At 48.4% G+C, this 13,931-nt stretch overlaps 1 protein-coding gene across 3 annotated transcripts in view; it reads right to left on the bottom strand.

Annotated features, from left to right (window-relative positions):
• The window catches only part of MVB12B (multivesicular body subunit 12B), a 362,644-nt gene that overhangs the window by 178,150 nt on the left and 170,563 nt on the right, over window positions 1-13,931 (bottom strand). For all 3 annotated transcript variants that reach the window (XM_082264505.1, XM_082264504.1, XM_082264503.1), the window contains exons 3-5: window positions 6,580-6,687; window positions 6,406-6,502; window positions 4,386-4,515 (exon numbers count right to left, since the gene is read on the bottom strand). In XM_082264505.1, the coding sequence (XP_082120631.1) occupies window positions 4,386-4,515; window positions 6,406-6,502; window positions 6,580-6,687 (335 nt within the window). The remainder of the gene's footprint in view (window positions 1-4,385; window positions 4,516-6,405; window positions 6,503-6,579; window positions 6,688-13,931) is intronic.

Raw genomic sequence — 13,931 nt, 5'->3', positions numbered from 1 at the left:
CTGCCCCTTGACCCTTGTCATCACTCCTGGGTGGAGCCAGCCTTAAAGTGACAGTACATGTGAAACCCTTCAGGTATAACAATCTCCATGGCAGTGGGAGGGGCAGAATCAGCCACGAGTGTGCGTCTGAGCACCTTGGTCCAGTCCGCCACAGCCTGAGCCGCCATGACAGAGGCGAAAACAGGCCTGAGCCTGGAACCCGCCACCACATAATTGTGGCGGGCAAGCGATTCCAGCCTCCTATCCGTAGGATCCCTAAATACTGGAGAATCTTCGGTGGGAACCAGTGTAGCCTTGTTCAATCTGGCTACAGTATGATCCACTTGAGGAGCCACACACCAGCGTAAAACCGTAGTAGACGCAAAAGGATAGAGAATTTGAAACCTCCTAGGCACCGTGAAGGTGTGTTTCAAATTGCGCCATTGTTCATTCACAGTGTGATGAAACTCAGCGGGGCAGGGAAAAACCTGCGCCGTCTTACGGGTCCAGTGTATACCAAAAGATGACACAATGCCCGGAGGATTGGGCTCATCCTCTAAATGTAGTGTTTCTTTAATGGCAGAAATCAGCACATCCATAGTCGCGTGTTCCTCCGGCATCCCAGGGAGGGAATCATCCACCCCTGTAACCTCCGCCTCCCCCTCAGACTCTTGCGGGTCCTGAGAAGAGTGAGACCCCGAAAGGGGCACGCTACCTACAGCAACCATGTCACATTCAGAATCAGAAGAAAAAGAAATCCTAGGCCTTTTTCTAGCAGCACGTTCAGACATCAGCACATCCATTTTGGACATCAAAGACGCCACAACAGCAGCCAAATTAGTCAGAGTAGAGGATTCAGAAGAACTTGAATCTCCCACCAAAGCTGGAGGGAATTTGCTGTCCTGAGATTCCATTCCAAAGTTTTTTTTTTTTTTTATGAGGTACTGGCCCTTTAAGAGCGCCGCGGACCCCCGCAGCACACCGCTACAATGGCTGTGGAACACAGACCCCCCGCAGGGACAAACTGAGCCAGGAAGATTGCACAATGGAGGAAAAGAAAAGGACAGCAGGACAGGGCCCCAGAAGTGTGTTACCAGCTCCTTCGGTCGCTTCAGAGTAAAGGAAGGAAGTGATGTCACCGCAGAGACTGAACAGAGGCTGCAGGCTAAGAAAACATGGATGCCCATGCAAAGCAATGGGAGGCTTCGGCAAGATGGCCGCCGACATGTGCTCGGAACGATCATTGCCACACACAAGATGGCGTCGCAAGGCGCCAAAATACACTACACACAATGCTATACAAGCGCCCACAGTGAACCCAGACATGCTGCCCACACCTAAAATGGCGGACCGGTGGTTTTTAACCCCGCAGCGGTCGCCGCGCTAGTCTGTACCTCCAAGCACCTTAGTGACACAGGAGAGGGATCCCCCAAACCCCACACAGCGCAGGCTGTGAGAGAAAAAACCCCTGCAGGGAACAGGATCAGGGAGCCCAAAAACGCACAGACATAGGGGACACCACAGACACAGAGGACTGCCGACCCTAGAAAGAGGCCCCACACAGAGCGTACTTACCTGTACCCGATGGCGTGGGGTGCCTCATAATAAACGGAAAACCGTCCACCCTCAGATGGCAGGGGAGTGCCGCCAGCCAAAAACACAGGACACCAGGAGTGCACGGACCAACCGTGGATGTGTCCGGTGAGGTAGCCACCCCACAAGGCTGCATCCCTGAGGACAGGGATGGGTCGTTTATGAGGCCAGGGCGAACACATAGCCTGCGAAACGCTCAATGGCGGGCTGGGATTCCATCTGATCCTCTGTCCTGGAGAACCAGGACGACCAGTCCGATTCCCAGCTCCGCAAACTCCATCTTCATCCGAAGATCCGACTAACTAAAAGCTGACAAAATAAACAGGTAGCAATGCAAAGAAAAAAAAGACAGCTTTAGAAAATAAAATCATAAAATAGAAGAAGAAGGCTGAGACTGTAGCCCCAAGCACAGGGAAGCCTTACTACTCCTGAACTAGGCAGAAGACAAACTGAGTTGAGATGGCTAATGCAGGAGGGGTATTGGACCAGTGGGACAGCCCCCATGGGTGTGTCTATGGAAATGCTTTTGTTCTAACAAGTCTTTTGCCTAGCTACTCCTAAGGAGAGGAAGTCAATACCCCATTGGTGAAGACTGTATGAGTGGGTGGCGACTGTCGGAGGACGCAAGAGAAAGAAACATTTTGCAGATCTCCTTGAAGCCCACCAAAGAAGTCCACGGGGCGGGAACCAGCGAAGATGTCCCTCCACCCCAATGTTGGGTAAGGGCAGACCTTCATGCTGAAGGTGTCTTGTCTGCTGGTCCAGGGAAACTAGCTCTAGGCTTACCAGACCTATAAAACCTCCCAGGGAAGATTTAAAAGATCTATTTCCCTTAATTCTCCCTCCCAAAAGCACAAACAATTTTCTATGGGCTGAGAAGGAGAGCCACTGTCTGCAGCGAGGCTCCTTCCCTTTCCTTGACTGTGGCAGGAAGGTACTCTTCCCTCCCATGATACCCTTATTGACGTTATCCAGGGTAGCCCCAAACAAGCAATCCCTTTGAAAGGGCAGATCAATGAGAGCTTTCTTAGAGGCTTGGTCTGCAGACCAATTCTTAAACCACAGCACGCGCCTAATCACCGCTGCTGAAAAAGAAAGTTTGGACAGCACAGGAGCTGTATTCAAAGCTGCATCACAACTAAACTGCAGCCCATGGACCAACTGGTCTGCTAAATTAACAAAAGCAGTTTACTTACCAACCAAATTAACCTGTCTAACAGTTTGCGTCAAAACAGGGGTTTAGTTAGCACACATTTGCAAACGCATGTGAAAGCTGCAGGGCCACTCCACGGCTCCCTGTATTACCTGCAGTCCTACTCTAATGAATTTATAAGAGCCTTCACAGTGGAAGCACATGCAAGCGAATGGATAGATAGGGGGCAGGTGAGCCTGGAGGTGGCCCATCCCTCCTCTGAAAGTTAATTGGGGGCATAATGGAAGCCCAGCTGATAGTATTACAGCAAAGGTATCCAGTATGTCCACTCACCAGTACACATTAACAACAAAGAAAATGGCCTCTGCCCCCACCTATAACTGGCCTTCATAGCAAAGAACACATGGAAGGGCTCCACATATGAAACAAACAAAAGTAAAATTCGCAGTTCAATCTGCCAGCCAGTTTTTTTTTTTTTTTTCTTTCTTTTCTGAGGCAAATACTGGCCGCAATGTCCCGCTTTCTTGTCAGCCAGGGCCCTAAAGGGCGGGGATTCCTCTACTGGGATCATGGTTGCTTTATTCAACCTGGAAACAGGAGGGTCCACCACTGGTGGACTAGCCCACTTTTTTAAAAAAGGGATGTCTCAAAAGGATAACGTACAACAAAATGTTTGGGGACCACAAAGAGTAATTTTGGTTGTTCTCATTCTTTACAGGAAAACCCGTCAACCACCAAAAGGGGAGAGGGGGGGGGGATTATACTTACCCTTCCATGGTGCGGGTAACGCTCCAGACAGAACTCCTCGCCACTGAAGTAGAGGAGCTGAGGGCCATGCGACCGCTGCAAATCAGACCCAAGGCCGGTCGTATGTGACCCTGCGAAATGTTTAAATCGCGGGCCAGCCTCTGTCCTTGAGGCTATGTCAAAGCCGACCTAGCGTTTAGCTGCGGTCTGCACATGCTCACTGGCTGGGCTGGGCTGAGGGGGCCACTGGATCTAGATTATCCAGCCCGTCGCCCAGCCTGGCAGTTGATTGTAGATCTCCCGAGAGAGATGTAAGGAAGGAGAAAATTGCTAGGAACAGAGATGGTCCAGCCGGGAGCCTAGGTCCTTACTCCTGACTAGACTGATTAAAACTGAATACCTAGAGCAGAGAAGAGGGTTTTATACCAGCTGAGGACGGCCCATGGGTGTAGCCAGGTGTTTTTTGTTCTGCCTAGTCCTACTCCTGGATGAGGCAATATAACCCAGTAGTTATGATTTATGGATAGCTGTGTCCGTCGATGAATGAAAGAAAATTGCTTTACCATTTCCCCCTAGTCATTAGCAGTCAAGCCTTGCAGTGTGCATGCATGCCTCATTGCAGGGGAAGACTTCATTTTCATGGAATTCTGCTTTAAAGTAAATTGTAAGATAAAAATACAACTTTTACACCCAGCTAATTTTTTTTCCTAATCAAAAGGATCAGCTACAGTTCAGGATAACATATTTTACTAAAGAATGAGCATACCAACTAAAAACATCCATGCAAAGACCAATGCTTGCCACACTGGTTGTACATCTTTCACATTTACCAATATGTGAATAGATTGTTTTGGCAGGCCCTCACACTACAAAATTGTGGTCATCATAATAGATAGACTGGAGATGTACTTACCCAATAAATGTATATTGTGGTGGAGCCTGTTTAGAGCGGCTTAAAATACGAATATCACAGATGGCAGCTTCTGTGGAATCTCGTGGTATGAACTTTATGCACAGGCGCTTTTTTCTAAAAGCAACTTCCTCTGTAGAGAAAGGTTTTAAAAAGTAACATAACCGTACAACATGCAGACTTATTTGAGCTACACAGGGAATGTTTGGGTGCATTACAGCTTAGGGCCTGTAAAATACATTGTTTTACATAAGACATTGCAGACACACCTGCTCATTACTGAGTCATAGCACATATAAATGTGAAAACAGTGGCCTTGGGGATAGGATGGAGTAGGATCTCCAGGTAAAGATGGATGTTAGAGGCAGGATTTAGGAAAGAAATGAGTAGCATTGGAAACTTATGAAAATCCTAATGTTATAGGGGGTATTTGAACAGTGATTGGATTTTGAGTTGAAAGGACAGATCAGAGTCCAGGATAACACCTAGCACCCTGGAATGAGGGGATCTCAATGGAAACATTAAGGACATTGGTGGGGGGGGGGGCTCTGTTTTTTGGGAGATTTAGTTTGAGTAGAAGGTGTGACATCCAAACTGATATGTCAGTTAGTAAAGCTAGAAGGGACTGAAGAGGTGAGGTGAGGAGTGGAGAGATAGGTTTGGAAGACATGGGAGGTTATCAAATGGCTAAGAGAGGAGGTATTGATAAAAAAAAAAGGTACCAGGGGCAGAGCCTTTGGGGGTACTATATCAAAACTATTACAACCTCTTCATTAGGTGAAAATTACAGTTCTTATAGGATAAACCTGTAACAGTTGCCGGCTTGTTGCAAAATATCAAATACGTTCTAAGTGCCGGTTCACACTATAGCAATGTTATACATCACATGCGTTTCGCACTGCTATGCAAAAAAGTGATGTCTGTGCAATTCAAATTCAGCCATACAGACTGTATGGTTGAAATCGCATTGCATTCAGACCAAAGTCATCCTTTTTTTGGTCTGTACCAGAATCGGACTGCATGGGTGTTCACAATTATGCAATCTGATTACTGTCCGAACTGACAGCTCGCACTGCTATATGTAAACTAATCTGGGGGTGTCATTAACTTTGTATTGACACTGCCAGCAATTCGTATATGGCAGTGTGAACTGCCTGCGATTTGGGTGCGATGCAGGAACCCGCAGTGGATTCGCAGGGTTCCCGCATTACACCAATGTGAACTGGCCCTAAAGCACACTTGGGCTTTAATATGAACATATACTAAAGAAAATAAGCAGTCTATCACTGCTGACCTCTTCTTTTTTTTAGATTGCAAATTGCTTGGTCATGTTTTGTTCCAATGACTTCAATTCTTTGAGTCACTGACCCAAAACAAGCCTTCCGATAACGACTTCACATGCTGCAGGCCCGTTGTGGATTAGTTACTTAGAAGCTACAAAAAGTCAAGTCCAACTTTCAAAATGAATTCAGCAAAGGCAGTCACCACATTTCTCTTAAGCCTAATACACACGATGAGATGATCAGATAAATGATTGTCCTTTTTTCTTTTTTTTTTTTTGCATGCTAGTCTGAAATGAATAGGTTACAAAGATACAGAAATTCTCGTATGACAAAATAAAAATTTGGAAGTGATGTATATGTACTGTATTTTCGGATGAAAACTGTACTGATTAAAAAAAAAATCGTAGGATAAGATCGAATGAGAAAAAATGGACAGAAGCGATGTACTAACAATCAGATTATCATACAACCACGTCGAAAGCAGTATTTTTTGTACGATATTCTGATCGTGTGTACGGGGCTTTAGCACAGAACCGAGGAGCTGACTTGAGGGAAAAACATCAAATAGGTATATAGAGCAGTTTGTGAATATAGTATTTTTAGGAGAAATGACCATGAGATACAATAGAAAACATAATTTGCATCCATATTATAAAACGAGTGTGTCAATGCTGGAAATATCACAATACATATACTACGAAGCTTCAATTAGTGCAAATGTAGTAATGCAAGAAACTTACGTGTGTCCACCGTTTCCTGGATGGGGATGAAGCCAACAGGCAATGTGTCCTTGATATCTATCAGTTTCATATCCACTAGGACATTCCCTAAATGACTCTATGTGAAAAAGGCAGACAGGTAAGCATATGACCGATATAGTGAAAATCAATACAATAGATAAGTGGAAGACTCACATTTTCTCTGGAGAAGACTCTGGTGAAACACAGATATCTTGTCACCTTTGACTTAAATAAACCATCTTTCCAAAGATCAGCATCCAGACCATCTGTTGTCTGAGAAACCTGTGATATGGTACACAAAAGTGTTGTATATATCAGAGAATATAGCTTTTTAGATCAAACATTTTTTTTTTTTTTAAATAACAGTTGACCAGTAGAGGAAAAGGCTCAGGTTTGATTTTGTCCCATTCCCACAGGTCCAATGTACCTGCAGTTTCACTGGACAAATAGCTATGGAAATGACACCTTCTAGCCTGGACTAATACTTGAATGAAAATCCACCAAGAGTGCAAGTCACATATAAAAATTAAATATGTGAAAAAAACAAACAAACAAGCAAGTAGTATTCTTCCCCTTTTGGCCAGTGTACTAGACTATTCCTTACTACCATAACCCATCTTTGATCTTGTCCATGATCCTCCTGTCCCTTAGCTGCATGTGTACACCAACTCCGACTGGCCAAACACTGAGTAGAGTCCTCCTGCTGTTCCATCCTTTAAAACTCGGTTATGTACACAACGAGACATCGATATAACCTTGGACCGGACATTCAACAAGCATTGGCTGCAGGTAAACCTTTCAGGTGCATCTGTTTTTTTTTTTTTTGTATATATCTTTTTATTAAAAATTTCAACATGAAAATACAAACAGTAGGGAAGTACAATTCCCATGACAAGATATCAAGAATATTAATAAACACAATATGAACATAGTCTTCATCAAATGCAAGTATAATAATAACACGCATAAGTAATAACATGCATAAGTAACCTTCCTATGGTCATAATCGATTGCATCTTGGAATCCAGAGCACCAACGTGGTGTATTACCGGTCAACCGCCACTAGATGTCGCCTACATCATAAATTGAGTAAGATAAGGGAGAGATCCCTTCAGTAAGGTCGTACCCCACCGGCATCCGGGCGCCCCACAGGAGGACACCCCTATTGGGAACTACACTGTGTCCAACCCTGGGGGGCCAGGCACCAGAGGGGCACACTCCCAGTACAGTAATGAATTTGGGTCAGAATTATAATCCATTCAGCCAGGAAATCCAAGGTTGCCATAGCTTAGTCATACGAGCGGTGGACTGTTTTTTCAGGGAAAGTGAACGTTCGTAAGAGAAATTGGTTGTGACCATATCAATCATTCCCTGAAGGAGTGGTGGGGAAGACTGTTTCCAGGATCTAGCAATGAGTAGTCTAGCCGCAAGTAAACAGTGGGTTATTGTGTGTCTCAAAGAGTAATGTATCGTTTCGGAGCCTAGAGAGAGGAGTGCTAGTCCAGGCTCTGGAGCGATCTGGGTTTTTGTCACGTCAGAAAATAGAGAGAATACCTCCCTCCAAAAGGTTTGGATACGTGGACACTGCCAGAAGATGTGGAAGAGAGTGCCTACTCCTCCACACAACCGCCAACATTTACCGTCACAATTCACATCAAATTTATGGATTCTGTCAGGTGTGAGGTACCATCTTAGTGACAGCTTCAGGGTCAATTCCCATAGGTTGGAGTTGCAAGTCGTGGAATAGATAGATTTCAGTGCTTGTGTCCACTGTTACTCAGTGTATTCCATTCCCAAGTCCCTCTCCCATTGAACGTGGGGGAGCGACTTGGAGAAAATTGTTTTTTGTTGTAGGAGATTATAGAACGTTGTGACGCCCTAGACTCTAGGTGGTGTACTGGAGTTTAGATACTTCCAAGCCAGTGCCTGGACAGTCAGTGGCCAGCAAGGTAGGGAGTTAAGGAAATGTCGTGTTCTAATGTGTAGAAATAGGTTAGCGTTGGGCAGGTGAAATTTATTCTGCAAGGTAGGGAATGGTATGATTTTTGAGTTTTCATAGAGATCGTTTAAATTGGTTATGCCACGTTTGGTCCATAAGGTAAAGTATGTGTCCGCCAACAAGGAGTGGAGGGCTGTCAGGGGTATTGTAAGTTCTATGGTGTTTGGGCCTTTGGAGTGTTGGGTAATCAATACTTTCCATGCATTGGCAGTAGTCACCATAGGGGAAGGGAAGTGGGACGGTATTTTCGCCCCCCAGGGACGTCGCTAATAGCCATGCAGGGAGGTCTGATTTCATGCAATAAGAGGCCTCAATATTCCGCCATAGCGTGGGGCTAATGGGGACAAACCATTCTCGGAGTTGTGTAAGGATAGAGGCAAGGTAGTAATCATAGATATCCACATAGCCCGCTCCTCCTTGGGAACGCGATTTGATGACTTTTACGTGTGAGCATCTAGGCTTCTTACCCTGCCATATGTAGAGGGAGATAAGGGATTGTAGTGAGCGAAAAAATGTCTTAGGGACTGGGATGGGGATGGTTCTAAAAATATATAGTAATTGTCGAAGATACATCATCTTGAATGCTGCCAGCCTCCCCAACCAAGAGAAACCAGATGATTGCAATTGTTTAAGGTCAGCTTGAAGTCGTAGTTGTGTAGAAAAAGTGTTTTCGGGTTCGCTGCCAATTTAATGCCTAGATAGGATAGACTGTGGTCTGCCCAGGTGTAAGGGAAAATTCCTTTCTCTGAGTCCTCCGACAGTCGCCGCCTCTTCATATTCGTCACTAATGGGGTTATTGACCTTTGCTCCGTAGGAGTAGCTAGGCAACAGAATATATTAATATCAAAGCTTTTAGCATATCCCACCCCCAGGGGGTGGTCCCCTCAGTCAATATCTCCCTACTTCCTGCATTTCCAACTCAGTTTCAGTAGCATAGCAGTAGGGAACATAAACAAACCCCAAAAGAGGGGCGGGGCGGGGCGGCGACTGTCGGAGGACTCAGAGAAAGGGATTTTACAGGTAAGATTTTACAAAAATTCTGTTTTCTCTTACGTCCTCCGACAGTCGCCGCCTCTTCATATTCATAACTAATGGGGACATCCCATAGCAGTATAGACATGAGGGGTGGGAAAAAGCAGCCGCGCCTAAAGCAACGCAGTACCCACATCAGAGAAAGGAACCTTACCAAAGTAAGAGAACCAACTGGGTAACAGGAAAAAATGTGCTCAACAGGAGCAACAACCCAGGAAAACAAGTAACCTAGGGATAAAGACATCCCAACAGCCAAGGACCCAAACAAGGGACCCTAAGGCACCGCCGCACTAAGAACTTTACGGCCAAAGGAAGCATCTGCCGATGCCTGAACATCCACTTTGTAGAATTTTGAAAAGGTGTGAACGGACGACCAAGTCGCCGCCTTACACACCTGGGCCACGGAAGCCTGATGACGATAGGCCCAAGACGTACTCAGAGACCAGGTAGAGTGCGCCTTCACAGGAAAAGGAGGAACCTTCCCCCTCAAAGCATAGGCTTGCACAATGGTCTGTCTGATCCATTTGGCGATGGTCGCAGCCGAGGCCGCCATGCCCTTCCGAGGTCCCTCAGGAAGGACAAAGAGAGAATCCGACTTGCGAAAGGATTCAGTTGATGACAGGTAAACCCTGATCGCCCTAACAACATCCAAGGAATGCAAGGCCACCTCCTTCGGATGTTTAGGCTTCGCGCAAAGCGAAGGCAGAACAATATCCTCATTGAGATGAAATTCCGAGATCCTCTTCGGAAGAAAAGACGGGTTAGGTCGCAAGACCACCTTATCCAGGTGAATCACCAAATACGGGGATTTGCAGGACAAGGCCGCCAGCTCCGACACCCTGCGAGCCGAAGTGATCACCACCAAGAAGGCAACCTTCTTGGACAACAGAGACAACGAGATCTCCTTGATATTTTCAAAAGGAGCATGTTGCAACACGGACAGAACAAGGTTCAAATCCCATGGAGGCAAAGGCTCCCTCCCAGGAGGGACCAAATGCCGCACCCCTTGAACAAAGGTGCTAACCAAAGAGTTAGACGCCACAGGGCGTTGAAAAAGAACGGCCAGCGCAGAAATCTGACCCTTAATCGTGGCCAACGCCAAACGCTGGTCCACGCCCGTTTGAAGGAAAGCCAACACTCTCGACACCGAGTACGAGCGAGGGGAATACCCCCTGGACTCACACCAAACAAAGTAAGCCTTCCAAGTACGGTAGTAAATCTTCCCCGAAGAGGCCTTCCTAGCCTTGATCAAAGTGGGAATGACCTCAGGGGAAAGACCCCTATCCTTCAGGACCTGGCTCTCAACAGCCAGGCCGTTAAAGCCAGCGACTGTAAAGCAGGATGGAATATCGGTCCTTGAGACAGGAGATCTTCTCGAAGTGGCAGACGCCACGGAGCGTCGACCGCCAGATTCACGAGGTCTACGTACCAAGACCGGCGAGGCTAGTCCGGTGCCACCAGAATCACCGTGCGCGGTTCCGAGGCCAACCTACGAAGGAGCCTGGACAGCAGCTGAATCGGTGGAAAGGCATACATCAGACGATACTGATGCCAGGGCGCCACCAACGCGTCTGAGGCGTCTGCCCGAGGTTCGCGTGTCCTTGCCACGAACCTTTCCACCTTGTTGTTTAGACGAGACGCGAACAGGTCCACATCTGGGGACCCCCACTTCGCGCACAACATCTGGAAGACATCCGGGTGAAGGGACCATTCTCCCTGGTCCAGGGTCTGGCGGCTCAGATAATCCGCCTGCCAGTTCTCCACCCCGGAATGTGAACTGCAGATATCGCCGGGACGTGCGTCTTGGCCCAAGACAGAATGTCGGCTACTTCCCGAGCCGCTCGGGCACTCCTGGTGCCCCCTTGGTGGTTGATGTAGGCCACCGCTGTGGCATTGTCCGTCTGTACCCGAACTGGATGGCCCTGAAGCCTGTCCGTCCAACGCAGTAGACAGAGATTTATCGCTCGCAATTCCAGAATGTTGATCGGAAGGGAGGATTCCTCCTTCGACCAAGTACCCTGGGCGGACAGAACGCCCAGAACACCACCCCAGCCCGACAGGCTGGCATCCGTGGTGATCACCGTCCACGACAAAGGACGAAAGGACTTGCCCCCCGACACCGCCGGGGACTGGAGCCACCACAAAAGACCCCTGTGGGTGAGACGGCTCAACGACAGCCGCAGATCCAGAGATTGCGGACGCCCGTCCCACTTGGCCAGGACCTCCGCCTGAAGCTCCCGCGTGTGAAACTGGGCGAAGGGAATCGCCTCGAAGACCGAAACCATCAATCCCAGACACCTCATACACGTCCGGAGGGACGAGCACTGATTGTCCCTGAGGGACCTGACTTCGCACTGAAGTGTCCGAAGCTTGTCTTCCGGCAGGAAGACCTTCGCTTGAACAGAGTCCAGAATCATCCCCAGGTAGGGAAGACGAACCGACGGACACAACGTTGACTTCGGAAAATTTATCGTCCAACCGAATTCCTGCAGAGTCTGCATCGTGATGGACAGGTCGTTCACCAGGCCCTGACTGGTCGTGGACCGAATCAGGATATCGTCCAGATACCCCAGGACCGAAACGCCCTGGGCCCTCAATAAGGCCAGAACTGGCGCAAGCACCTTGGTGAAAACCTGCGGAGCCGAAGTGAGACCAAAGGGTAACGCCACGAATTGATAATGATCCTCCGCAATGGCAAAACGAAGGTACCTCTGGTAACCCTCGAAAATGGGGATGTGAAGGTACGCATCCTTCAAGTCGATGGAGGCCATGAATTCCCCCGGAACCAGGGCAGCCACCACTGATCACAGGGATTCCATGTGGAACTTGCGAACCCGCACAAAACGGTTCAGAGCTTTTAAGTCCAGAATCGGACGTACCTTGCCCTCCTTTCTGGGCACAGTGAACAGATTGGAATAGAACCCCCAAAATCTGTCCCGGTGAGGTACCAGAACCACCACTCCCTGGGCCCGCAGGTCCCGCACCGCCAGGTGCAGATCCTGCAAGCGCTCCGGAGTCAGCTGAAGGTTTGAGGGGAAAAATCTGCCCGCCGGCCGAGAAAGAAACTCGATCTTGTATCCAGATCGAACGATTTCCTGAACCCACCTGTCCCGAATGCGGTCCAGCCAGGGTTGAAGAAAACCGAGCAAACATCCCCCCACCCCAGAACCGGGTGAGGGCGTCCCTTCAGGCCGCATTGTTATGGGCAGCGGGCCCGGACTGGCCGGACTTCTGCTTACCCGTCCACGGCTTCCTCTGGGAGCCTTGGCCCTTGAAGGGCTTACCCTTATAGTGCGACCGAAAGGCACGAAAGGACCCCTGAGAGGGCCTAAACAAGAAATACCCTTTATCAGAGTATCCAAAGATTCGCCAAAAAGGCGAGATCCCGCGTAGGGCAAATTAGCCAAAGTCTTGCGGGAAGATTGGTCAACCGACCAACATTTCAGCCATATCAGGCGACGGTTCAAGACCGCCACACTAGAAAGACGCGCAGCCAAAGGGACTAAATCTAAGTCCGCATCACACAAATACATGACACCCTGAATCTGATCCACCATAGCCAAAGTTGTCGGCGGGGCAGAGTCAGCCACCAGAGTGCGCCTGAGCACCTGCGTCCAATCCGCAATAGCCTGGGCTGCCATAATGGAAGCAAAAATAGGCTTCAGCATAGAGCCAGCAACCGTATAGGCATGACGGGCCAGAGATTCCAATCTCCTGTCCGTCGGGTCCCGGAACACTGGGGTATCCTCAGCAGGGATCGCAGTTGATTTATTCAAGATCGCCACCGCGTGATCCACCTGAGGCGGCACACACCAACGCTCATCAGTAGCTGGTGTAAAGGGATAACGCAGCTTGAACCTACTTGGCACAGCAAAAGGCTTTTTTAAATTGCGCCATTGCTCATCAACAGCGTGCTGAAATTCCGTAGAGCAAGGAAAAACCTGCAATGTTTTGCGTTTCCTTTGCGTCCCATAAGAGGACATCAAAGCAGGAGGACATGGTTCATCCTGCAAATGCAGCGTTTGCTTGATAGAAGCAACTAACTCATCCATGAGTGCAAGCTCTTCAGACGAGCCAGGGAGATAATTATCAACCCCTTCCACCTCAGCCTCCCCGTCAGACCCCACAAGGTCCAGGAATGAGTGAGACCCTGAGAAGGGCACTCCAGCCATAGCAGCCCCATCGCCCTCTGAATCAGAGGAAATCGACACCCTGGGCCGTTTTGTGGATCGATCAGCCACCAGCATCTGCACTTGAGCAGCTAAGTTTGCCACAATAGTGGCCACATCAGCCCCCTCGGGGGAAGCAGCAGCCCCTTGGCCCCCCACCAAGGTGGGAGGAAACTTGCAATTCTGAGAATCCATGCCCCAGCAATATAAGGAAGAAAGGGGTACTGCCCCTTTAAGATCGCGGCAAGCGTAGCCCACCGCACCCACTGAATACACCGACCCCCACAGGGACAAGAAACTGGGCAAGAAATACAGGGAAAAAGGGG

Source organism: Pelophylax lessonae (assembly GCF_965119305.1).
Source record: "Pelophylax lessonae genome assembly, chromosome: 7".
Taxonomy (NCBI): domain Eukaryota; kingdom Metazoa; phylum Chordata; class Amphibia; order Anura; family Ranidae; genus Pelophylax; species Pelophylax lessonae.
This window is presented reverse-complemented; position numbering and strand designations above follow the sequence as displayed.